The 27,086-nt window shown below is 39.4% G+C and overlaps 2 protein-coding genes across 11 annotated transcripts in view; both read left to right on the top strand.

Moving 5' to 3' along the window:
- The first annotated feature begins 231 nt into the window (after positions 1-231).
- Positions 232-26,848, top strand: NMNAT3 (nicotinamide nucleotide adenylyltransferase 3). 10 transcript variants are annotated; one of them, XM_061378892.1, is made up of 6 exons: positions 7,298-7,446; positions 11,031-11,167; positions 18,164-18,347; positions 22,491-22,600; positions 24,771-24,880; positions 25,646-26,848. In XM_061378892.1, the coding sequence occupies exons 2-6, from the start codon at positions 11,059-11,061 to the stop codon at positions 25,682-25,684; spliced, it is 552 nt and encodes a 183-aa protein (XP_061234876.1). In that variant the 5' UTR covers positions 7,298-7,446; positions 11,031-11,058; the 3' UTR covers positions 25,685-26,848. The 10 variants fall into 10 exon arrangements, 8 of the variants coding, with proteins under 8 accessions (XP_061234874.1, XP_061234873.1, XP_061234875.1 ...); XM_061378893.1 differs by having other exon boundaries at positions 25,641-26,848; XM_061378890.1 differs by lacking the exon at positions 7,298-7,446 and adding an exon at positions 232-361 and having other exon boundaries at positions 24,771-26,848.
- RBP1 (retinol binding protein 1) overlaps positions 26,671-27,086 on the top strand; it is a 36,337-nt gene continuing 35,921 nt past the window's right edge. The window contains exon 1 of the mRNA XM_061378900.1: positions 26,671-26,796. Coding sequence (XP_061234884.1) covers positions 26,724-26,796 — 73 coding nt within the window. The 5' untranslated portion in view covers positions 26,671-26,723. The remainder of the gene's footprint in view (positions 26,797-27,086) is intronic.

Below are 27,086 nucleotides of genomic sequence, written 5' to 3'. Positions count from 1 at the left end.
ATTTTACATGATTTAAAGAGAATAAGCAAATGACTTAAAACTCTGTGGCTTCCCTTTTTGCTAGAAGCCGTTTAACACACACTATATGACATGTATGTATTTTGTAAGATATTCAGCAGCTCATGGAGATGACTCCACGAGGCTATTCATTAGAGAAAGCAGAGCTTCACTTTCCTAAGCCTCTGAGAAAGCCATAAGAACTCGCAAACTGACAGTTACAAACGGACCCTTAAGGCGCGACTCCAGAGCCAATCCTTAAGAACAGGAATGGCAGCAGGTAGCTGAAGGTTTGTAACTTTCAGGCGCGTAAAGGCGTTACAGCAGCGGTTTCCGGGCCCTCCAGTCGGAGGGGGCCAATGAGGTGAGGCGCTGGGTGAGGGCAAACCGCGATACCCCGAGCTAGCTCCGTGGAGCGGGTGGCAGGGCGGAGAGAGCGCCGGGGAACAGCGGCGAGTGCGGCGGAGCTAACCCGGCCTGGTCCCGGTAGGGAAGGCGGGAAGGGACGGTAGGAGGTAGGCGGCGGGGTGGCGGCTGGCCCGAGCGGCGCGGCCGTTTCCTCGGCGTCCAGGCGCAGAGCTGCCGCTGCGCCGTGCACAGCGGGCCGGGTGAGGCCTCTGCAGCCGCCGCGCCGATGCCGCTCGGGCTCCAGCCCTCCACAGGCAGCTGGGCCTGTGCTCTGTGGGGCCGGGAGCGGCGCTTCGCTGTGCGCCCACCCCATGTGCCCGGAGCTGGCGGCCGTGGGCCCGGCGGGAGAGCGGGCAACAGGAACGCTGGGGTCAGCGTATGGGCTGCCGCCTTCCGGTGTACGCGGCACTGCAAATGAGTTACAAACGTATATCCAGGACCACAGGTACAGCGTAGAGTCACAGACTGGTTTGGTTTGGAAGGGACCTTAAAGCTCATCCAGTTCAAACCCCCTGCCAGAGACAGGGTCACCTTCCACTAGAGCAGGTTGCTCCAAGCCCCATCCAGCCTGGCCTTGAACACTTCCAGGAATGGGGCAGCCACAGCTTCTCTAGGCACCCTGTGACAACGCCTCAGTACCCTCACAGTAAAGAATTACTTCCTCAAATCTAATCTAAATATCCTCTCTCAGATTAAAGCCATGTATTTATATTTAAAATAGCAAATTAAAACTTCCCCTCTCCCCCTGAACTCGTGTGCCAGTGAGCATTAAAGAAGACAAGTGGCTGTATGATTACTTCTTTTAATCTGTGGAACTTGCTTTTCTTTTGCCTCTATTTCAAGAGGTTGTGCAGTAACTGTTATCTGGGTTTAGGAAAGATTCCTGATGTTGGTTCTCTTCAAGCTTTGTAGCAGTACAGAGGCCAGGTTGGACAGAGTCTTGGGTGATGTGGTTTAGTGCAAGGTGTCCCTGCCCATGGCGGGGGGTTGGAGCTAGATGATCTTAAGGTCCTTTCCAACCCTAACAATTCTATGATTCTATGTGCCAGTAATGCACTTTCCAGGTGTTATAATTTGCTACTGCAGTCTAGGTACATCATGTGCCTCCAGCGTTTAGCTTCACACCCTTAACTTCCCAAATGCAAATATTAGAATTTAGTTTAGCTATGATAAGCTAATTAGTGTTCAGATGGTCTGATAGGCCTTTGAGAAGCTCAGGACACTGGGGGGGGGGGGGCGCGGCACTAAGGGCGCCGTAGGTGTCAGAGATGTTTGATGTTCTACTTTTGGAAATACTTAAATGAGACAAACTGATTTCATTGCAGTGATGATTTCTTGACAATAAGCAGGAGGAACTAAAACTTAGCCATATAGGCTTACAAACTGTAATGGAGATCTTCACAAAGTGCAGAAATGCTGTGCTGTGTCAGACTGTCCAGCCCACTGAGTGAGCTGTCTCAGGCAATGGAGGAACAGTCAAGGTTCTGAAGATGCTGTAACTGCATGGTTTTGAATGTGCATTTCAGTTGCTGTAAGGACTTATGAAAAATAACACTGATAGTTGCAATGTGATTGCAGTTGTAATTAGGTGCGTAATTTCATTGTAGTTGTTTCAGGATCATACCTCTTGAATAGATGGAAATCCCCATACAAGCAAGACATTCTTAAAGAGCAAGCAGGACATTTTGGACAATGGGCAAGGCACATACATGTTTGTATAATTTCCTTGGTTTCTTGGGTTGTACAAGATGAAGCAAGTGGAAATCTAAAATGATCATTTAATTACAATATAAAGATAGCAAGCAATGTGAGCTCTTGAGCCTAGGAGCCATTTACTTAAACTGCCTCATTGCTGTGCAAAATCCTCAGTGTTTGTATGCAAATTCATACATTAGCCTAAGAAAGGCACATAATGCTTTTGTTTTTGATGGCTTAAAAATTTAATTGCAGATAGCCTTCTCTGTAAAGTATGTTACACTTAGGGGCACCTGGATGCTACTGTATTGGTGTAAGAGGGCATCTTGTTTCTAACTGTAGCTTTATATACTCATTAACCTTAGCTGCTCAGTTGGGTTTGTTGCCTCTGGCAGTAACTAACAGCAGAATTTCACAGGAAAAGAAGACCTATCGTGGTTAACAAACTGAGCAGCATTATGCGCTGACAGAAGAATTCCTTCTTGCTTCCCAAGGTGGTCAGGTAAACTCTGAAGCACAGGAAGTTTTCTTAGGCATGTTTTTACTTTTATTTTAATTTCTTACTTTGCTAGAAGTACATGCACCTGTAGAGCCAGAGAGATGTTTGTTTCTAACTGCATAACAAGTGTCAGGAGTTGGTTGCTCGTAACACAGCAGATAGCATATAGCTCTTTCTTCAGAGAGGAAAGCAGTGGGATTATGGATGTTGTTGTTTTACATTTGGTCTTGCTGGATGTTCTGGGAATCCTGCCTTACCCTGTGGTTGCTATATATGATTATTTTGCATCAGAGTGTTCTGCACTAGTACTTTGAGGAGTTTAATTAGTTTGCCACCTCTATAAGAACAGATTTTAGCGATTGTTTTCTTAGCTATTTAGGTATCTACCATTTGTGTGGAAGCTGTATTTCTGTTACTAGGTTTGCCTTAGGTTCTGCTAAATGTATTTTACTAATTGTAAGAAAATTGCAGAAGAGGTTGATAGAAGAAAAAAACTGAAAGGCTTCCCAAGAGGAACTTCTGAAGTTTTAGTAATGGTTTATTTTGACAGACAAGTTGGTGCTTTCATTAAATCAGCAGTTCGTTTGCTTAAAAATAGCCACCCTCGGTTGGGTGTTGCATGTGACCTCCTTTTCTAGAAACCAGTATATTTTTCTTTGTGGATGACTGACTCATACATGCAAATAAAAGAGTGATTGTTGGTTACTTAGAATAGGAAGTTTATACAACTATAGTAGAAGAAAAAGCTTATTCATGTGTGATAAGGGCACAAGAAGTAGGAAAAGAGTTGAATGTAAGAGTTACAACAATCACTAGGGATTATTGGAAAAGTAATTATAAGGACCATACTGCAGCAAATTCCAGATGATGCCAGGAACTGCTTGCCTTCTCTTGACCTTGCTGAAATGCTACCAGAAGGTGCAGGGACTGCTGTTGTTTAATAGGCTGAGAGCATGCGTTACCCAGCAAACACAGAGTGCCTATGCTTGCCAAGCTGCTGTTTTTGACTTATTTTCTGCATAGTTCTGGGTAATTGCAGTATCGCTAGTTTTCTAACCAGATTAAAGTGCTGCAAAGCTCTGTGCTAAGTACTGCTGAAAGTTTTATGGGCAGTTAGCCTTTTCCAGAAAATGGGGATTATTACACCATTTTCCCAGAGAAAGAATGGTAAGAGCATTATGCTGTGGTTTGTCTTTACATTGTTATTGTTTAAGGACACAGGTAAATCTGACAACCTTGAAATACTTAGTCAACACACACATGTATGCATGTTAACAGTGTGGTTTACTGTTGACCTGCATGAATGGTGGGGTTTGATTTCCATATTGCTGTTCAGGCAATAGGTAGCCTGTAAGCATGGCTATTTTTCAGGATGAAGGTCAAGATTAAGAATATTAGTTAAAAGACATGCTATAGAATACTTTCATGCGAGTATCTCTGTGGACATCTTATCAGCTAGACTCTGGGGACCAGACACTTTAGCATCCCACTGTGTAATTCTAGTTATAAACCTGCAAAAACTTATAGGCTTAAAAAATTATGTTGTAGTTGCCTTGAATTCACTGGCACTGTTGAGTTTCTGTTGAGAATGACATTTGGTTTTAAGCTTGTGCTAAGGAATTATTCTCCTAAATTATTTTTTTTTGCACTTGAAACTCATTTAAGGTGACACCATGTTTATTGTGAAGTAGTGATTCAATTTTAGCAAGTATTTCAGACTGTAAGAGTCTTGTGGTCATTTTATTATTTACATTTTTCATACTTTCTCCCTGTGCACTTCTCATAGTGAATTTTCTTGTTTAGTGCATTTCAGCTGTAGTTTCTTTCTAGCAATGGAGTGGAAATGGTTGGGAATGGAAATGAAAAATAAGAGAACTAGTCTTTAGTTGGAAGAAAGAAAAAGAATCACTAAAATGACGAAACAAGTGTAAGTCATGTTTAAGCTTATTTCAGAGGTGTAACTGATGGAGAGGTTGTCTCGGCTCTTCTGTGAATGGGAATTTCCCCACTGACATAACCTGAAATAAAGAAAATGCAAGAGTCAGGTATCGTACTGTGACTGGAAGTATTCTAATCTCAGAAGGGAAGGAGACAGTTCTGGTGAGGCTGCTTTCTCTGTTAGCCACCAAGGCACTTGGAACTTGAGCCACAGCCATAGTGCAATATTCTGTGAGATAAACTGTCCATGGATAGCTTGTTGGTCGCTACCCTTTGCTGGGAAAATTGCTGCTGGGACAAAGCTGAAGAAGAAATGGCGAGTACCCCAAAATGAAGTCAGTCTTCTATGTTAAGCAAAAGATCCCTATGCATTACTAAGGACAGCATCTGTTGTGCTTTGGGCTGTTTTCACAGATACATGTGAAAAAACGCCCTGTTGATTTTTAGAAGGTTGTTTAAGCTGCTGCTCTAGTGAAGACTGTGACAAGCGGGGGGCGATTAGATTTGGGCTTTCATTGAAGCTGATTTACAGACTGGAATGCGTCTGGCATTTTCTGACTCAAAGTCTGCTGTGGGCGTTGGAAGGGGCAGCTTTGTACTTCAGATATGTTGAATCTGATAGAAAATCCTGTATCCTACCATACCCTTTTTAATGGCTTTCCAATGGAAGTCAAAGAAATGAAGTGCACCTGAGTCACTGGAATTTAGCAATAATAAGATCCATCATGTGGCCCTGAAAAAGCTATTTTAGAGGATTATAGTGTCATATTAGGCTATGTGTAATATTTATGTGCACCTTGTAAAATTCTCCTTGGCTGGGGTGAGTAACTTCTTGATGAACAAATAAAATATCACCCTAGATTATACATTTTTAACTTTTTCTCTCATCCAGGTACTTACGTTCATTATTATCATGAAAGGTGGGGGATATACAGTTAAATATTTGTCACTGTTGTGGAGGATTGATTTCAGTGGCAGCACAAGTTGGGATCTTGCTGACTGGAGTAGCTTTTGTTATGGCAGTGACTCTCATTAGTAGCAGCATGAGAAGATCTCATAACTTGTCATATTCTTAAGGGGTATTTGTGTATTGTGGTTTACTCTGATTTAGGTCAGGTACTAAAATGTACTTGTTCTTTTTTTGATTTTGTGTCTTGCAACCATAACCTCCTTAATGTCACCAGTTGTATGTAACTCAGCTGGGCCCAGAGCAGCTACATGAATTTATAGAAGGTAATGACGTGACTCAGTAAAAGAATGGATGTGGGCAGCTTTGAACTTGTTCAAATCTAAATTTCATCTAAATTAGCCTAGATTCACCCTCACAGGAGCAGAAAACACTTTTATCCTGCGCTGGGATTCAGTTTATTTCTCCTTTTTGCAGCAGTTCTTATCTCCAGGGTGAGTGTGCCCCATCGCATACACGTAGCAGTCTTATTCTCCAGTTTACTCATTTAACAGCTCATGGATCAGACTGCACTGCTCAGCACTCCATTGTGCTGCTGGTAATTCATCAGATATGGCTCTTATTACTGACTTTAAGCAAAACTTAACTGTGATCATCTGTAATGTCCTCTGTTATTGACATGCAAGAATATCGGCACCAGAAAAAGAGCTTGCAGGAATTTTCTAATAAAAATTGTAATAATTTTTCCATGATAAAACCTTTTCCATATAACTTAAGTGTGGCTTCTTCATTTGAAGGTATCTGCCCATTTATATATAGCCACATGATGTACATACTTGTTGTTGAAAGCTTTTTAACTGGCAGACACTCATGTCTAAGGTAACTGGCATTAATAAGCAGATACATGCTTGACTAAGGCTATTGGTAAATATGACCAGAGCAGAGCACAGACTAAGAACCACTCATCAGAGGGCCACACAGTTCCTGCATGAAGTAGGAGCATAGTGTGACTGGTCTCCTTTAAACTTTATTCTTTAACTCATCTCTTTCATCATTAAAAACAATACCTATATTGCTCCAAAGCAGTAAAACTTCATAGTCTCTGGTCAGTGCTGTGCTTTCTCTTGCTCCCTTTATTTATGAATTATCAAAACAGGCAGCAAACATGACAAAAGGTATGTTAACTTTTACTGAATAGAAGCAAAACAAAAGGCATTTTCTGTCATGTCAGGAGGAAAGCTGAGCTAATAGGAAATGTATTTGCAGAGTTCTGCAGAAGAACTGAGTATTATTCATGCAAAAATCAAATGTGGCTGTTTCTTTTTAAAACGAGAATTACATTTTAAGCATTAAGTCAATTATACTCTTAAACAAACAGACCTTACTAATACTGCTTGATAATAGTGATGTTAACCGACTTATTTCCAAGGCTTTTAAACTAGTTCAAAGTAGGAGGTGTGGTCTTGCTGTAGAGATATCATAGGCAATTATGAAAAATATTAATCACATCAATCAAAAAATGCTTTCATAGCTCAATCTGGCATCTGTGTCTCTTGCTTTAACTGACTTTTTTCACTAACATGCTCTATTTTCTTTAGAATTTTGAAGTACATTGGTGCGGTTTTTCTATGGGATTTGAGGTGCTTTGAATTTGATTTGATCTTTCAAGAGATACAGTAGTTATGGAAGGTGGGAGAGCCACGGTACAAGTGTAACTTCTCAGTGATTTTCTGCCTTTTCTCTCAAGAAACATGACATAGAAATGTATTCCCCTGGCACAATATGCACACTTGGTAAATGCCCAATAACAGCACAGTCACCTGCTTCTGGTCTGTATTCAGTTGGTGAAGGTAGTTAAGGACAATCCGCTTCAGGGTTGTAGGTAAACTGCGTATGACTTTGAAGTGAATGCTTGCAGAAGCCTGCAACTATGGGAACACTGGAATGCTGTAGCACTTGGAAGTGTGACCGCTACTGACACTGTGCCACGTAAGATGAACAGGTCAATAGTCTTTCTCTGTTTCAGATTTTACCCTCTGTGTGATTTCTCAAGCAAGCTTAGCTGAAAAACCTTAAAATTTGCACTATACCTGTTGCATAAGTTTAGGATAGACTATATCAGGGACAGTGGGAATAAAACCACAGCTGTTTTGATTTTCATTTACATATGTAGATATTTTTATATATATGGTGTGTGGGCAAGTGTGTATTTGTATAAAACCATCTTTTGAAATGCCTCTTTACTATATGTTTACTATTAGTACATTCTTGGTTTGATATTTTTGTTTGTTTTTCCTTTTTGTTCTCTTCTGTTGTTGTTTGGATTTTTAGTTTCCATTAGCAGTGCTGTCAGGTTAAGAATTACAGATTGAAGTCTTTCCCTAAGGTATAGATAAGAGCTGCAATCAAACCATCCAGCACATCTGTTCCAGGTTAGAAATAGAGAGGTCTGTAGAATTCAAAGCTTCTTTAAAAAAACCCAAAGAAATCATTCAGTTTATAACTTTCAAGATGGCAAAGAAAAGAACAACAAAGAAAATGCAAACTAAACTTCATCAGAGCAGAAGAGAGTATATGAGGCTATCAGCTAGCAGATGTAAAAGCTAGAGCTGCTATTGGTATGTGTAATAGGGAAGAATGGGTATGTGGCTTGCCCTCTGAACACATACTGGAGTGAAGTGCTGACCGCTGCTGCTTGGCAATTAAAACTTCTATGACTGTCATTGCTTTTAGGTTGTTAAATTGATATTATAAGAGTGTTTGCAGGGCTGGATGCTGAGCAACGCTGTTGTAGTTTTAACTGTAAAAGGTTTCTGCTTCTAGAAGATTCTTGGTCTGCAATTAAATTGATTTATCATTGAGAGTTTAGCATCCACTAATCTGTGGCAATGGAATATATCTAGCAAAATGGGGACTATAGGAGAACACTTAAATGGTCTAGCAGTGATTTCTTTCTGAGTTAATCACAGATACTAATGTTTTGCTTCTTGGTTCAAGGCACAAAGACTTTTCTCCCTACAGTGAAGATACATTAACAGAATTGTTGATATTGAAAAAAAAGAACAGTGAGTTTGGTTTCTTTTTTTTGGTGTAAGAACCTGTAATGTATGAGCTTGTTAGTGTCTGTGCAATAGTAAATCAGAGTAGAGAGTGCTGTGAAATGTGCTCCCTATAGCTGCTATAATTGTAGACCTTAAAATTATATCAAACTTTCAAGGTAGCAAGTGTTTTTTTTACCCAGTACATCTCATTTCTTGTATCTTGTCATGGTTTAAACCCAGCCAGATAGTTCGTGCACTTGCTCCCAGTGAGTGGTGCTGGGCTGGAAGCAGTCAAGGCCGGTGTCCCCTCCCGGGGGCTCCCCCCCTTCCCCGCTCCTGGAGGGATGGGGAGGAGAATCGAAAGAATGCAACTCCCACGGGTTGAGATATGAACAGTCCAGTAACCAGTGTACAACACAAATCACCACCGCTACCACCAACGAAAACAGTGATAAGAGATAATAACAAGGGAAGAGAATACAATACCACCCACCAAACAACGAGTCTGACCCAGCAGACCCCCTGTCCTTCCGGGTAACTCCTAGTTCCCTCCTGAGCATGACGTGCTGTGGTATGGAATACCTCTTGGGTCAGTTTGGGTCAGGTGTCCTGTCTCTGCTTCCTCCCAGCTTCCCCTCCTCCCTGGCAGAGCATGAGACTCACAAAGTCCTTGGCCAGACCAAAACATCATTGTTATCAGCTCTGTTCCCAGGCCGAAAAAACACAGCACTGCACCAGCTACCAAGAAGGATAAAAATGACTGCTACTGCTGAACCCAGGACATATCTGTTATAGTAAAGGAATGAATTCAACTGAAAACATTATAAAAGAGTCTTTATGTACTCAATATGTACTCAAATATTCAAGTACTCATATTATGAATATGTATATTCAGTACTAGATGTTCATGGTACAGGTAAGACATATGCTTTGAAGAATCTTCTCTATAAAAAAGTTTTCCAACTGCCAGCATGTCACAGTAGTGACATGAAAGTATTAAAACTTGTCTTTAGATTCACTGAATGCTATTAAATAGCACAGTCCTAGTCTTCAGAGTCGTAAATCCTCTGTAAGCGAATGGATAGAGTTGGCAGCTATAAAACATCGACTTGACATTGATTTAGTCATTGCTGTTAATTTTTTCTTAAGTAAGAAAATGGGGCATAGGGAAGGAGAAACAAGGAACAGTGAGAGGGAGTGCTTTGATATGCTGCAGATGGAGGACAGGATTTGGCTAAACATAGGACAGAATCCTTACTGGATTCAGTCTGTTAACCCAGGAATGATGACTGGAGTTTGGGATACATGTGTGTTCTGCAGGAAGACCGTTACATGTTGGATGGATATAGCTGGAGGCCAGGGGAAGGGAAGAGAAATGGTGTATATATGATATACAGGTGTGAGCATTGCAAAGACGTCATATCCTATGGAGAGAGAGCAGCCTTGTCTAGTGGGAGGTGTTCCCGCCCATAGCAGGGTGTTCAAACTGGATGAGCTTTAAGGTCCCTTCTAATCCAAACTATCCAGTGATTCTATGATTGAAAAATTGGATTCACAGATACATATGTGGGGGACAACTGGTTTTATTATCCCAAATATATTCTGGATCACTTGTGAAAAGACAGTGCAATAAGTTACTCCAAGCACAGTCACTAAATCTGCTTGCTGCCACATTGTTACTGAGATGACTGACATTTTGGCTGAATTATATAAGGGTTCTTTGTAAATGCACCTGCAAAGGTCCTAACAGCACTGCTCCCTACCCCTTCACGCCATTCATAGCTTTGTAAGGTTTGTGGTGTTTTCCTCTAACAGCAATTGTTTCTATTCCCTTCTACTCCCTGTTGTTGACCCACTATCACTTGCTCTGCCATCAACAGGGAAGCTCTGCAGGCAATTGTTGGTAACCTGGCTAGCACATTTGCTGGCTGGCCACCAGGTAAGGAAGTCAGACCTGTAGGTTTGGACACGGAATGTGGGGTTTTGTCATATGTTGCAAAGGTCTATTTTAAGAACTTAGTTTAAAAAACCTCTGCTTTTGTAGCAGGTCTGCAGGTTCCAAAATTATTAATAGGGGGTTGACAGCAAGACAGAACAAACCCTTGTTTTTTGTCAAAAACAGGTAAAAATTAAAAGACATGTAACAAATCTGACTGGTTTTAAATAGTGACAATATTAATTTCTAGAAATACTTTCTATCCATCTCTGTATGTGGGGAAACAGAATTTGTTGATGCTTTCCTAATTCTGAGCAACCTGATCTAGTTGAAGATGTCCCTGCTTATTGCAGGGGTTTGGACTGGATGAGCTTTGAAGGTCCCTTCCAACCCAAACTGTTCAATGATGCTAATGAATATCAGAGAACACATGTTTCTGAGGTAGTGCTTGTATGCTGTGATGATACAGAGGAATGATCTTCTGATACTTTACTGATGTTCTAGGAATACACAGTTCTGAAAACAGTGCTCCTTTTAGCTTCAGGACCAGTGGGCAGACTGCTCTTTGTCAAGTTTGTATTTGACTGTAATATTATCTTTTTTCTTTAGGGTGGAGCTTTGATGTTTTGATGTCAGAATGAAGAGCAGGATACCTCTCATTCTTCTAGCCTGTGGCTCCTTTAACCCCATCACAAACATGCATATGCGTTTATTTGAGCTTGCTAGAGATCACCTGCACCAAACAGGTCAGTAAGGTGGTGGTAGGATCACACACCCATAGTGGTTTACTGTGAGAAGGAAGAAGGATTATTAACACTTGCTATAGATAAGCTGTCACTGTGCAGCTGGCTGAATTCTAATATGCTTTAGCGATCATTCAATATAAAGGTTTCATGGCATATTCAATACAAAGTTTAGCATTACCTCTTCCTTTGGCTCAGTACATAAACAAGTATCAAAATGAATGTTCATGCCAAAAAAAGTGGAAGTTTTATCAGCACTTTTAGGCTCATATTCATGGAACAGGCAGAGCCTTGTGAAAGAATACACCTAACAGCTTTGAAACTGGGAAGAAACGTTTGTGTTCAGATTTCATGCTTTTCTAGTCCATTGTGTTTTAATATGAAGAAGCGTTAGCAGTTTTGACAGCTGGATGAAACTGGAGAAAAGATGAATCCTTAATTACTCATTATCCATCTTCACTGAGAGGTACAAGTTACCTCCCCTAGCTAAAGCGTTTCCTCATAAAGAAGATCAGAAAAGCTAGATGTTGGCAGGCTAGAAGGTTTTGGCAACACAGGAGAAAGGTGGGTAAAATCATGAACCTCAGCAAGAATCAGAAGAGCTGCTGAGAAGCATTGCACTGGAAGCTTGATCAGCTGCTTAGTTGCTGAGGCTTTTAGGGTTTTTTTTTCCATCTGGCGGTAAAATATACACATATGTTTCTGGAAGGAATTGGAAAGGAATTCTGGTTTGTTGGAACCTTATAGAAGTTCCTAGGGAGGTGGTTCAGCAGGAACCTGAACAGAAGGTAACAGTAAAAGGAATTTGGCTGTCAAATTGTGGGGATGTGGGGGGAGAATTTGGAACTTGCTGATACTGTTGTGTGTCCAAAGCAGCAGTTACATGCTTGCCATATACTGTGAGAATACTTAAAATGATTAATTCTTGTTTTATGTTTTCCCACTGAGGAAATTGGTTGGTCATTCTCTCATGTTTTTAGTCCTGTTTCCACTTCTGTGATTACCTAGGGAAGGAGAAGAGAAATTGGAGCTTATTTTGTGGGAAGAAACACTAGTTGCGGACTGGGAGCTGAGTGGGGGTGGAGGACCATGGTTATACATGTCTAAAGCTTGTTTAAAGTGAGGTGGTATTTGCTGTATTTGCTTTGATTCCCTTCTTAGTGGAAACAGTACACTTGTAACATACACACTGAATGCCTCAAAAACTAACTAATGTGAGTGAAGAATTAACTAGCGTGAGAGGTGATGTTCCCTAGGCTGGCAGTGTGTGACTTCTGGTGCTCCTTGAGTATTTCTGCTCAGTCACAGAAATGATTTGTGCAGTAGCTAGAGTTGATTTGGCAGTCCGGTTTTACTGTTGTGAATGACGTGACTATCACTAACGTGCATCCTGACTGACATATCCAGTAATTCTGCCTGTCAGCTTTTTGCACATCACTTCAGTTTTAAACACTATCTAATCTTATTTTTCATACATCCCTATTTTAAGTAGGGAGTTTTATTGAGTTTCTGATACTTTAGGCAGTACTTGAATTTCATTGCCACATGTCATGTAAGTCACTCTTTTTCTGTTAATATCACTCAATAAATCTTGTCATGCTGCCTTTTAAATACAAGAGACATAGCTATGTGTGACTGAATAATGATTCTCTTTGTTTGGATTTTGTCTCTGCTCATTTCAATTTGACTCTTTACATGTTCTCACGTAGCTAGAATTGTCTCAGATTGAAATCCTGGTTTTAAAAATGTTTCTTGAAACTTGCACTATGGCAGATGCCTTTCCAGTCTGTTCATACCTAATGCCAGATGCTTTTATTTCTCTTTGTATTTATCATTTGACTGTAAAGTCCAAAAAAATAGTACTAGGCTCAATCTACGTAAGATGTTTAAAGCCTTGTTTCCAGAGTACTGCCGTGGGAGGGTACGTGCTTCACCCATAGTTGCCAGATAAGACCAAAGCATAGAGGGCAAGGGAGGGAGGTATGAAAGACAAGATGGTTCTATCTGTGATGAGACAGACGCAAGAGGGAGGTGAAGGACAATGAGTTACTATCTTATGAAAACTTGGAGAAAATGTGACAGTCAGTGGGTTGTGTCAGATGCAGCACTGGGCTGCAGAGATGAGAAGTCCAAGGAGAAATTAGTCACTAACCAGCCTTGGGAATCTGGAAGTTTATGGTGTTCAAGGGGTGTAGCTGAATAAAAGACTGATGTTTTCAGGAAAGGGATAGGAATCGATTGGAACAGCAGCAAGTCAGTATAAATAGTGACTTCACTTTGTTTTTCCTACAACAGTTCTTATAACTGGAATTGAAAACAAAAAAAAACCCACTTTGATCCTACTGTTTTGGTAGTGTATATAGCAATATAGATACATGATTGGTATCAGACCAGCATTAGTTACTCATTGCATATACAGTAAATATCGACAGAAATTAGTTAAAATTAACTGAACTTAAAAAATGAAAAGGAAACATCTTTGATTTTTTTTTTTTTTTTTGTTTTGTTTTGTTTTTTTCAGGACAAGATTTACAGCAGCCCTTGCTTAAATAGAGCAGTACTTGGTTAAGGATGTGAGGCTTTAGCCATGAAAGATGCATCTAGAGGGATACATGTGTGACTGAGCGTTCAGAAAGAATTAAAGCTACAGAGTGCACTTTGCAGAGGTGCAAATCAAAGCAGCAAAAGCATAAATCTTAACATCTCAAGAAATACCATATCCCTAAAGAAAATGCTTCTGTTACATAAAACTTAGTTTTCTGGACTGTTATCAGTGCATACAGTTTAGGTCCTATGAGTTTTCTGAATTTAAGGAATGCTTTTTAAGTGGAAGATCTGTGGACAGCTTTCTGTTTTGTTGTCCTACTCTAAAACCCAACAGAATAAGGGGTGGGAATCCCCTGCTTGCATTGGTGTTTGAGTTATGCCCTGCATTTAACCTGGAATCCTAGTCATGTGTTTTGTAGTCTCTCTGAAGAGAATCATTGCTTCACAGTCATGTTACATGAGAAAAACCAGCTTGGATGAGAGCATTTCACAATAAGGTGTCCTGTGAGTAGAGCTGCAATACGTTTATTCTTCACATTGTTACTCTGAATATTGTGGTTTTATCCTTCATTCTGGAGGTTATAGCTCATTTTTATAGCTGTCAAGATACTGCCTTTCCTTCTTTTTTGTCCAAATCCAGTGACCTCAATAGAAGTGAAGCTGTTTTTTAAGGTCTTGGTGCAAAATATTCATTATAGATGTGATGTGTGGAGATGATTCAGCATTTGTTAGGGGACTGTTCATACTCAGTTACTCAGCTGTTGGAGGAGCTCCTCAAGTTGAAATGTATTTGAGTGGCTGCCTGACTACAGAGAGAAATCTGCATCTTTGGGCCCTGTAGTTCACTCAGCCAGGTGGATATGATTGATGTTTGTCCACATACTCATGTGGCATCTGTCACTACAATTTTTGCACACCTCATCTAATTGAGTGAATACATCTTTCAAACACTCTGAAGTGGTGAAGGCAAAGTTATCCATCCTATGCAGAGCTATCCTAGAAGTTCGTCCATTACTGCTCTGATGTATTGGTTGTTTATATTGACTTTCAATGCAATGATTGCTGAATTTTTTTACCTCTTTGGTTTTCCTTCTGTTGAATTCCCTTCACAGAAGGTGACTGAACATGAAGTAAAAAAAGCTTTGTCTATTGTCTTTTCCTTTTTCATGGTTGGCAATCTCAAGAGGATGGTGTCCTCTTGATAGGTAATCTAAACGAAGATGTTAGATATCCCTCCCTCTACCCCAGCTAATTATAGCCTATAAATAAAATAAACATTTTGGTTTAAATGAAACCATGACGAGTCTTTGTATTTGTTTTCCTACCATTAGTAGGCTGAGTTCTGGGAGGATAACTTGATTTTGTTGTGGTTTCAAGGGAAGCTGTTACTGTTACTTCAATAAAGGATTTTATCCTGTGTTTTTAATGTATGTACATAAATGGCAGATGAAAGAAATTAATCCAGTTAACCCTCTTCATAAAAGCAAGTGTGTCAGTTCTTGTTTCAGTGAAGAAGTGAAATCTTACGTTAATGTAAACTCTTGTTGCATCTTAGATGGTTGAACAGGAGTTTGATCCATTTTGCAAGGAGTCGCATGGGAAAGACAAGGGGTAATTGGTGCAAGTTAGTCCTGGGGAGATTCTGACTGGACAGAAGAGGAAAATTTTTCCCAGTGAGAGCAGTCAACCATTGGAATAATCTCTGCAGGGAAGAAGTGATGGATTCTCAGCACTGGATGCTGTTAAGATTCAGCTGAACAGGATGCTGGGACGTCTAGCATCTAGAATGGTTGGACCAGGTGATCGTTGAGGTCACTTCCCACCTGGTATTCTATGATTGTATTATAAATATTTCTGATAGCAAGTCATACATCAGTTTATGTTTTGAAATAAGTACCACTTTGCTCACGAAGGAGGACTGACTCCTCTGCAGTCCAAGTGATTTTCGTTATTTATTTATTTCATGTTCCGCAGTTGTTCCCATTAATGCAAGTTAGTTTCTTGTCCAGTGCTGGAAAGGAAATTAAGGCAGTCTTCAGGAAAAAAAACCAGGAATTTTTTGGCACATGCTTGCAGAATTTGAGTACACTGGTGAGAAACCTTAGATAGGTGGGTTAAAAACACATCATCAAGGTGTGTGGGGTTTGCAGGAGGCTTTTTGGTGTTTTATTCTCAGTGGGGATTTTTTTGGTGTGTGTTTGAGTTGGTAGGGTTTAGCCTTTAGGGTGGTTTGGGGTTTGTTTTTTTTTTGGTGTGGGGTTGCTTTTTTGTGAGTGTGTGTTTTTGGTTTTGGTTTTGTGTTTGGTTGGGGGAAGAGGGGGTGTTTGGGGGTGTTTGGGGGTTTTTGGTTTGGTGGTGTAGGGTTTTTTGGTGTTTGGGTGTGGTTTTGGGTACAGCAGTTGTCTTTTTTGATTGGTTTTGCCTTTTTTCACTATGTTTTTTAAACAAATGCTGGTATCTACAGGAAGGGAGAATTCACATATTTGAGTTGGTCACATTTGAATAGGTGAACTTTTAAATTACTGGAGAGGACACAAGTTATTTAGAGACAGTAATAAGGTATTTTCCTATGTTTTGAGTGCTAAAGCTTGTATTTTTAGGTGGAAGGCTCATGTGTGTATCATGTTAGTATAGTGCTGGGTTACTTAGTTGTGAATCATCTCAACCACTTACTGTATTTTCTTTTGGTACCATAAGTGTTAGCAACCTTGATTTTTCTCTTCCAGTTGGCTTCATTTCTGCTTTGGAACAAACTGTTATATGGCATGCAAAGCTCCTACCTCATCCAACTGATGCAGTTCTAGGCCAGCCTAGAGACTGAAATCTTTACAGTTAACAAGGATATGGCAGAGTTGCAATCATTCTTGGCTAGCATGATCTCACACCATTTTCATTTTTACATTTAATATATTAATGTAAGTATAAGGGAACAATTTATATCTGTAGAAACTAAAAAGAAAGGCATTTAAATGTGGAAAATAAACATTTTGTGTAAGTAAAAAACATTTAATAAGAGTAATCCCCAAACTGTAATTTATTTCCCTTTAAATGAGGTTATAATATTGTATGTTATCAACGTACCAAGGGAATAATTGTTGTTCATAAGTAGAGTGAAATTATTTCCAATTTCAGGTCAACAGATGGACTTAATTATATGCACATCTTTGCATGGGTCTGGAAAATTTTATCAGGCTCGATTGCCCATTTTGCCTATAATGAGAATGTTTTAAAACAGAGGGTAGCTTGGACTCAGCATTTCAACAGGAGACAGGCCTGTCAATCTCACTGACTCTCAATGCTATGTTTTTAAGCCCAACTCACTTAAATTCATCTTAAAATTTTACCCTATTACATCAAAATAAATGTAATGTCACTAATTTTTCATTATGGGATATTAAGTTTTCATGTGCCAGTATCAGAAATTAGGAGTCCAGGGGTATCATTTGCATTACAAAGCAATAGAAGGAACTTGCTGTATTTAAGAAACAATTTAATCTGAAAAAGGAAGATGATTTCACTCCCCTTCAGTATTATACCTATAGCTGTTTAAATAGTATATGTTACATTATAATAATTTTGTTTCATTTCTGTTTATGTGAAACACCCTTCCTGTCCTCTCTGTTTCTTGAGGGACGTGGCTCATATCAGTGCTTTATTTCCCTGTGGATATATTTAAATGGGAGCAACATTTTGTTTGCTGATTTGAGGCCAGAACTGCAAACTCTTAACAAAAAAGAGCTTGTTGTGTTAATGATTACATTGTGTTACAAGAGTAGAATAATATGGGCGTATTTTCAAATTTAATTAATGTGATCAGCCACATAGAAAGGGTCTTTAATGGCTGCTAAGCTGATGTTTGGACCATAGTGCTGTAAGTCTCATTTTAGACTCCATTAGCTTCATCTTTGTTCTTCTGATTTGTCTGAATCACATTAATCACAGCTGCAGCAATATGTCATAATTTTTGCTTTAACACAATGAAAAGACACAGTGATTTTGATAAATTGCAGGCATCAGATCCTGAAGAACAAAGCGGTGGTCATTTAAGTCATCAATTGCTCTGGCCTTAGAAATACTGAACTTACTGGAATATAAAACTTAATTAGATCCAGCGATTTTGATTGTTTGCATCATAAATTATAAACATCTCTACTTGCTTGAAAATTGTATGTTCATCCAGATTTCCTTTTGAGTCATCTAATAGGAGAAACGTATCGATAGTAATTGTGAGCAGTTCACAGAGGGACAAGAAGGTTGCTTTTTAATGTAAATTGCTGTTTCTGTATGGAATAATGCCTATATAAGTTTTCACAGCCTCGCATTAATTTGAAGTTAACCATGCTTTGAGGAGGTTGGACTAGATGTGCTGTCAAGGTCCTCTCCACCCTAAATTTTCAAGATCTGTTAAGATGACTTATTTTTCTTTTATTCTTTATGTCCTTTCTTCAAAAGGAGTTTATCAGGTGATTGAAGGCATAATATCTCCTGTTAATGATGGCTACGGAAAGAAAGGCTTGGTTTCAGCAAGGCACCGGGTGGCAATGGCTAAACTAGCCCTGGAGACATCTGACTGGATTCGAGTTGATCCGTGGGAGAGTGAGCAGAAGACATGGATAGAGACAGTAAAAGTATTAAGGTAATTACATTGTTTTTCCCTTTCTTTATGAAGTTACTGATTGCCAAAAATCTGTCAGGCTACCAGGTTAATGCACAGATCTTGCTCCTAATAGCAAAACCCAAGCAAAGCAGAATATGTCTGTTTATGGCATCATCTGCTATTAGAATATTATATGCAGTGAAAATTTTTGCTTCAAAAAGGCTGTGTCATCAGTATTTCCTATCTGGAGTCTCTGCTTTCCTAGTACAAAGCCAAAGGGCTTTCTCCAGACCTATGTAAGATTCTGCAGTACTGTACTTGTGCCATTTCAGTAGTTATATGCAAGTGGGAAGTCTCTGCCAAGAAAAGATCTTGCAGAATTATAGTTATTGAAAGAATTCTGCAGATAAGGTTTTGGCTCTTACTTCTCTTGTTTTTAAATCTCTAAGCAAGTAATACAGAGATCTTAATCAGATGGTAAGAGAGTTTACAACCTATTCTTCAGGAGCATCCCCATTCCAGATAAGCTGCATTAGCATTATTGTGCCTGCAGGCTTATCTATTCACACATCCTTGAGAACTTTTCATATTAAGTTTAATGGAGAGTTAAACCCAAGCACGTAACTGCTGCTGTTTTCTTTAAAATCACTGAATTTGATGTGGTTTTGTGCAAAAGGAGGAAAAAAAACCCCACAATTTGTCCAAAACCTGTTAACTTGATGCAGGGACCTTGAAACATGCCTTTTGCCTGTATAGTTGGTCTTGGTAGTAAATGCATTATGGGGCAAGGTATGAGAACACAAACTTCCTGCGCTAGCCACTTTTTGGAAATGTAGATGCTACAGAAGTCAACAGATACTGTTAAAGATTTCAAGAAGGCAAGTGTCCTTTAAGAACTGTCAATGATCCTTCATTTCTATCCACATTTCCTAGGTTACTTACTAACTGGAAACAGTTGCTTGGATAGCTTTAAGGCTCTATAATGTGCCTTCCAGTAACAGCCCAGAAAGTTCTTATGACTCCCTGTGAAGGCAATTCAAAGCCAGAGCTTTAACTTTACAAAAGCATACATAAGAATACCCTACATACTTACAAAACCACTAGTGGAGCCTTTTACTTCTTCTCTTATTTGCCTCACTGTGTGAATGTAGACGTCCAGTTGCTTCTTTTGCCCCTTCCCTCCAGCCAGCTGAATAGGATCAGATCAGGAGGAAGACTAGGCAACGCTAGTTGCTCCTGTTCTTTTCTCTTATCACAATTGTGTATTCCAGGGTGAGAAATCACCAAAAGGTCTGTCCTGCAGCATTGGTTGGGTATGGGGTTTTGTCCCTAAATTTCAGTTTTGTAAAACTATATTCCTCTGAAGAAGCAGCCACAAATCTTACAGATAAGGTGATCCTACTTATAAAGCCTTTGATTTTGTACAGCTCCAACTGAAGCAAATGCTCCTTGCAAGATCAAGTTTGTACCTTTTAAATCCACTTCAGCGTCCTTTAGGATAAAAGGTACAGTAAATAAAACCTGTTTATCAATTTCTGCTCAGGGCAGGTAGTATCAAAGTGGTATGAACAGACAAACTTCCTATCTGCCTAGGAATTGAACCTCTAGTTTTAGAAATAAATTAAATGGATGCCTGTTAGGGAGAGATGAGCTATATTATGTTGAACCCTGTCCCTTGAATGGGGAAGCAGCATCCTGATGAAAGAGCACATGTAGGTATTTTGGTTTTACAATGTATTTTAACCATCACATATGAGTATTAAAAAAGGAGGTGGCTTTAGGGGTAGACCCTGTTTAGACCAAGTCTAAACAGGCAGTGGTTTGTTGTAGAGTTGAGCTTCTTCACAAGTGTTGAATGTTAATCTATAGATTATTCCCTGGTCAAAGAATGAAGAACCAATTGCTGCCTTCACTATAGACTTCCCCAGGTAGGAAACTGTAGTGCCAATAGACAGAATTGCTATTGCAAGGCAAAGGCAAAAACCATTATTGTGCCTGATGTCTCTTCCTATCAGTATTTTGAATTGTACACTTAACTGCAGTATAACAGTGTGTCCTGAGACACATGAATGGCCTTTTTGTACAGTGCTTCTTTTACCTTAGTGTGGTGAAAATGTCATATTTAATCAAGCTCAGTGGATTTTGTAGACTCCCAAATAGCTATGGCATTTTAAATAGCAAAGCTCATACCCCACTTGTGGTGGTGCTATTAGTTGCCTGTTGCATTACATGAGTATGGAAATTTTGGATACTATCCCAAGGTTTTTTTTAGAGAGGAAGAGGGAACACGATAGTACTATTTCCCCTGCTGTTTGTGAATATTCTTCCTAGACAAGAAAACAGTATTATCAGTAACCAAAGAACTACATTCATTCCTCTTGTAATGTAGATTTGATTGTGGTTCAGACTGTGCATTAATTTAGAATTGGCAAAGATCTCTCTTACCCAACTATGGTTGAATTGTCCTTGTGATTTAATTACACAGTTACTCAAAGCTTCACACACGGTTCAGAAAATGTTTGATAAACTGACAGATTGGTTTGTTCTTCTTGATGCGTCTTTAACAGAACCCTCACTGCCCCAACACTTGAAGTGCTGCCTGCTGAACAGACCTTCTGACAGTTAAGATTTTGTAGGCTTTGTAACGTTAGTCCTGCAGTGAGCCCTTTGCCAAGAGTTGTTATTTTTGAATCGTGGACCAAGAATGTCAGTCCGTGATGCAAAGTTAGTGTGCTTGTCTATACATAGCATCAGCCTGTTTACAGAAGGCAGGATTCAAAATAGAAATATAGGAAAGCACAGGCCAAGCTACTGCTACCTACTTTCTACTCCCATATGTCCCTCGCCTCGTGTCTATGCAGTTTCTTTAGCCACTGCCTGATCACCAAATATTGTCAGAGATTGTTCTGCAGCCAGTCTAAGTGTAGGTTCTTAACACTTGGGCAGCTTGTTCCGGTGGCTTAAAGTATTTGCATGATTTGAAGACTGTACATTTAAATCACTGAACTATAAATTCATTTCTTACGCCAGACATTCACAGGGTTATCTATGGCTTTGTACACATACTGAATTCAAACTGTACCTTGTAACTCATGATCTTTGCTTAGATACAGTTATATAAGACCTATTGGTCATTTTGGCTGTACATTTAACAGGCAGAGATGGGACCCGGCTTGAGTTTACACCTGCCTGTTCTGTTTAACCATGAACATGATTCCTGAAATGATTTTGGCTCATGTCAGTATAAGTAATGCTTATGTGTGGTTCAGGATGGTGCAAGTTACAGAGTATTCTTGTCAGGCAAGCCCATGCTGATTTGAAAGAAAGGGATTTAGGTGTTTGCATCTTGTTCTCATGATCAAAGAAGGGGCCAGTACTGAGAAGTGATAGTACCGGTACTGCAGTGGGCCACCAGTGATCATCAGCAGCAAAAGAATTAAGTAATAGAAACCTGGAAAAACTGACAAAAGGATCCTTGCCTGCTTTCACAGATCTCAACTTGGTAAAATTAGAAGCACAACAGATGTCAGAAATTTTAAGAGAATTGCCTGTTTTGAATTTCTCAGAATTGTGATTCTTTTAATTAGAGGCCAGGTTGGACAGAGCTTGGAGCAACCTGCTCTAGTGGAAGGTGTCCCTGCCTGTGGCAGGGGGTTGGAACTGGATGAGCTTTAAGGTCCCTTCCAACCCAAACGAGTCTGGGATTCTATGAAAGGGAAAATCACAAGGTGAAAACTTGGGGAACGCATTTTGTGGAGAAGAGTATGAGAGAAAACAAGAATGTCCCCTGAAAACTGAGCACACATTTTGGAAACATCTCCATAAGGGGTTGTATTTAATCCAGAAATTAAATCTAGTGAATGAAGTGTGATTTAATCTTATTCCAAGCAAAAAACTCCACAATGTTTCAAATGTAATGTTATGGTAAAAGTGCCATAATGGCAGAATTTCAAAAAGGCATTTGAAAAACAGAATGCCATTACAGAGATTGCTTGTGAATTCTGCAAAATGTGAACTGCATGGCTGCTGATCTCATGGCAGAAGGAATATGCTAAATTCTTACCAAACTTTATTCAAAGTGCATGAAAGCAGACTGTGTTCTTGAATCTGAAAGTGCCAGGTAATCGCTTTGTGCATGTCTGAGAGGATTACCTCACACAGAAGCCTTTATTTTAAATGCAGGCACCATTACAACGAATCACTCAGATTGCTCCAGTCTAAGAAGGAATTCATGAAAAACAAACGGCCCATAGAAAGAGCTACAGAAGATTCCCTTTCTTACCAGCGCTCAGGTTGGTTCATAACTGTAAACATGACTCTTGGTTTAGCATTAAACATTACACAGCTGTACCAGATTAGACTAATTGATGAAGAACTTGAACATAAATTTTGAGGGTTGGAGCTGCCTGCCAAAACCAAGCCATGACAAATGCCAGCATGACTTGCAGTTATTCCCACATAGATGGGAGATTTGCTTTGGAATTGTATTCATTCTTGGTTTTATAAGCATCTCATTGGCCGTGTCAGCAATGAGTGTTGTGGCCCTGCTACTTTTGCAAAGCACAGGATATATGAATAAGAAATATCAGAAAGTATAGGGATTACTTAGAATTGTAATTTAGTGTAAAACAATGAATGAAGTAGATGAGTATCACACCAGTGCTGCTGATTCACTGACGTTCACTGCATTTCTGGACAGAATAGCTTTTGCTGACATTAGAAGTATGGCAGGTTCTGGAAACACTGTCAGGTTTGGGTTTCCTGTTTTAGCCGTATGACTTGGTAGGATGCTGCTAGATTTTTGATACATTACACTCTGTAGTATTGCAGCACTCCTTGAACATGAATAATACATTTAATTTTTTCATGGTTATAAAAAAGTTTCCAAATGATGAGTTGTATCTTTATAGATGATACAGGAAAACAAGCGTCAAGGCATTTGGGCTGCAGTAGAATCTTGTGTCTGATGGGGTTAAAGACTGTAAGCAAGTCATCCACGTTGCAGCATCATGATTGCTGGCATCTTATTTTTACTTACTTTTACTGTCTTCACTGCTTTTACCAACTGGGCAGTGGTATGGATTTGTCTATATTAAACAGGTATGTGGCCCACCAAGAGGAGCAGAATGGTTTCTTCCCACTTCCTTTGTTCACTAGCATGACATGGAGAATGATCAAGAGCTACTGAGAACTCGAGAGCAGAACAAAGTTCCTACCCTTTTTCTCCTTTCTCCTCCTCCTTTTTCACAGTGAGAACAGCCAGCCATTGGAATAATCTCCCCAGCACTGGGCACTTTTAAGGCTCAGCTGGACAGACTGCTGGGACATCTTGTCTAGGTTATGCTTTGCCACGAAAGGTTCCTTCCAACCTGGTATTTTATGATGCAAAAATAGATGTTGGTTAGCACAAACTTGCAAAGGCAGGCAACTACTCCCTAATTCCTCCTCCCAAAAAAACCCTGCCAACAATGAAATCTGTTGAATTGGGTTTTTTTTGTATAAAGGCTAACTCACATAAGTGAAGCTTTCACAAAGATCAGCTTGATGGCTGAATTTAGCATTGGCAGACTTCCGTAATATACTATTTGTCTATTAAATATCTGCCTACTAAACTGTAAGACTTCTGTGCTGTGAGATACTGAACCTCATGATTTTGTTCCACATGATGTAATCAGGTCACTTTAATATATATACAAATAAAAAGGTTCATTAATATACAAAATAATATACAAATAAAAAGGTTCATTGAGGACAGGTATAGACAAATTCTGGCAGTTATACATGTAGAATAGTGTATTAGTGCTGATTACTCAGGATGAAGATGAGAATAACAAGACTACGAAATCCTTTCTCTGTTTTTCAGTGTCCAAGATTTGCCATCCCTCCTTGATTTAGGGGTTTATATCATTATCTATAGTGGAAACTGCAGTCATCTTTTAGCAAAGTGCCTTTGAAAGACCAAAGACTCACTTTCCTCATTGGCATGTGAGATGTGGCCATATATGGAGATGTATCTATAAAATTGACAGCCTTTTTGTAAAGCCTATAATCTGTTAATTTAGTTTCTAGTACCATAGAACTGTAATGCATGTACATTCAGGGAAAACCCATCAACACTATAAAAGCTCTGGCATCAGATTAGCTCTAATACAGTGTGGGACAGAGTACCATTTTATTGTGGAGGTTGCTCTTAGTTAAAAATCAAGCTGTGACATAAACCCCAGCTAAGACTCTGGAAAGCAGGGGACTGAAAACAGAGTTATGGTAAAGTGTGTGATAAAGTAATTATGACCAAACACATAAAATCCAATCTGAATTTTTCTTGCAACCTTTTGGAAGAAAACTGGAGTAAAGGTAAAATATTAAAGAAAAAAGAGTAATGAACTGAAACCAGTTTTAAGCATAACCTTCCTAGAAAACCAAGCAAGTATAGAAATCTCTGCTTTCTTTTTCTCTTTCCAGTTCTACCAGAATTAAAGCTGCTCTGTGGGGCTGATTTTCTAGAGACATTTAAAACACCCAATCTCTGGAAGGAAGAGCACATCACTGAAGTAGTGGAAAAGTTTGGTTTGGTCTGTGTTAGTCGTGCTGGCTCTGATCCTGCTCAGCATATCAAAGAATCAGAACTTTTATCTAAATTTCAGCACAATATCTTTCTGGTGAAAGAATGGATTCAGAATGAAATCAGTGCAACACAGATACGCTATGCCTTGCGCAGAGGGTTAAGTGTCAAGTATCTCATTCCTGATTCTGTTATAGCCTACATTGCACACCATAATATCTACACAGAAGAGAGTGAGCGGAAGAATGAAGGTGACTTGCTTGAGCCTTTGAAGCTGCATAGCACACCAGTAAACCCACTCAATGACTGATGTCTGTAGTGTGTCAAGTGGACAGACTTAGAGGTTTTTTCCGGTAAAGTTCTTGGGGAAGCTTGATTCTTGTTAATGAGGACAAAATAAGTCAGTCCAAAACCTCCTGAATTTGTGTGGTGTTTTAAATTCATGGGTTTGTTTGTGGTAGTGCACAGGAAATTGGGATGCTCAGCTCCATAGCTTAAAATACATAAAAACCAGCTTCCTTGTGAAAACAAAAAAAGTAAGATCTGAACAATAAATATTAATCTCCAGCAATATGTAAGGGCCAAACATAGCACTTTCCTGCATTGTACTTCTGTAATCCTACAGACAGCTTTAGGATAAAGATGCTGTTCTGAAGCAACAAAATACATGAACCGTATCTTATCTTTGTGTATATATATATATATTTAAATATATATAACTGTTAAACTTTGACTTTTTAGGACCCTGAATAACTTCCATGTTTTGACAGCTTAGACAAGAGATGGGAATAAATCTTTGATGTCTGCACTCTAAAATGCGTGCACCACTCATGTCACTTTTAAGCCTCCAGATTTACAAATGACAGACACTCCTCATCCCCAGATTTCAAGTGGGTTTCTTTGCTTCTCTTATTCAGAGTCTTCTATAAGAGTAATTGCCAAAGCCCTGGATTGAATGACATATCCAAGAGGATCTTTATCTATACTATTTGAAAATACACTGTGGGAAACAGATGAAAATAGCTAAAAGGCTATCAGTATTTGAGCACCAACATTAGCCAGAAAAATCATTTCTCTTACGTTGATTGCTCGTTCTGCTTATTCACTCCATCTCATTTTTTGACAGAAGACCCCTTCAAAGAATATAGGATCTCTATAAAGTGCTACCTCTGTGTTTCAATGTTGCTCTAAATTAACTGAAAGCATGCATTCAGTAGTGATGTAGCATTTACCAATATACAGAATTAACCACTCCCCCTTAGTTTCCACCTAAGTGGCCCTTTTTGAGCCCTCAGATGGCCAAGCAGCTTCCACTGATAGAATTTCTCTAGAATTAAGGAGCTTCTGAACAAGTTAAACTAATGCCAGACACAAAGTGCTTTAACTGAAAGAGTCTGTGTGATTGTTTTCTGAAAAGAAGGTGGCATAGGGTAGCTGGGGAGAAGGAATTTGTGAAAACCACACAAGATAAGCACTTGTATAGCTTTGGCTAATATCCTAAGCTAAAGCTATTTACCAGGGTTTTTTCCAAGTGCTATGGACAAATGAAGAGCAATATGGTTAAAATGGTTATCTAGATAATCAGTACCCTTACAGAAGTTGCATGAAAGGTGAGTGTTTCATTCTGTTTAAATCAAGCCATCCTGCTGTTGTTGGAAATCTCAGCAGTCAAGCCTTGTGGAAGGATTCAAAAGCAACACTTCCAACAATAATCGGATTCGAAGAACTTGCGTAGCTACACAGGCTAAAAAAGAGATTAAGGAAGCCAGAGTTCAAGCTTGCCACAAAGAAAGGCAGTGAGCTGTGTGGTGCGGAATCGACACACTGTGATTTTGACAGTCACCTAAGCAGGGATGCCTGCAGATTTCAATGGTTACTGGAAAATGGTCAGCAATGACAATTTTGAGGAGTATCTGAAAGCCCTGGGTAAGGTTCCGTTTATATTCAATAATCAATAAATGTAACCTGTCTTGGTCTTTATGTGAATCTATTTTTTTCTTGTACAGTCATAAACATTTGAGAAGTATTTTTCAGGAATGCACTTTAAGAATTGCCTTATGCAAAGTTGTTTTGTCTTAAGCAGCCTCTACTTTTTTCCATCTTGAAGCTTACGTTAACAGAGATTAAACATCAGAGCTTGAAGAGGTAAGTGGCAGACTTCAAACTTTAAAAGCAACCATAAATTGAAAAAGAGTAAATGTTTTTCATGTGACAGT

This window comes from Neopsephotus bourkii, unplaced genomic scaffold (assembly GCF_033783945.1).
Source record: "Neopsephotus bourkii isolate Nb327-2 ecotype Australia unplaced genomic scaffold, CSIRO-AGI_Nbou_v1 NB_1768, whole genome shotgun sequence".
NCBI classification, from domain to species: Eukaryota; Metazoa; Chordata; class Aves; order Psittaciformes; family Psittacidae; genus Neopsephotus; species Neopsephotus bourkii.
This window is presented reverse-complemented; position numbering and strand designations above follow the sequence as displayed.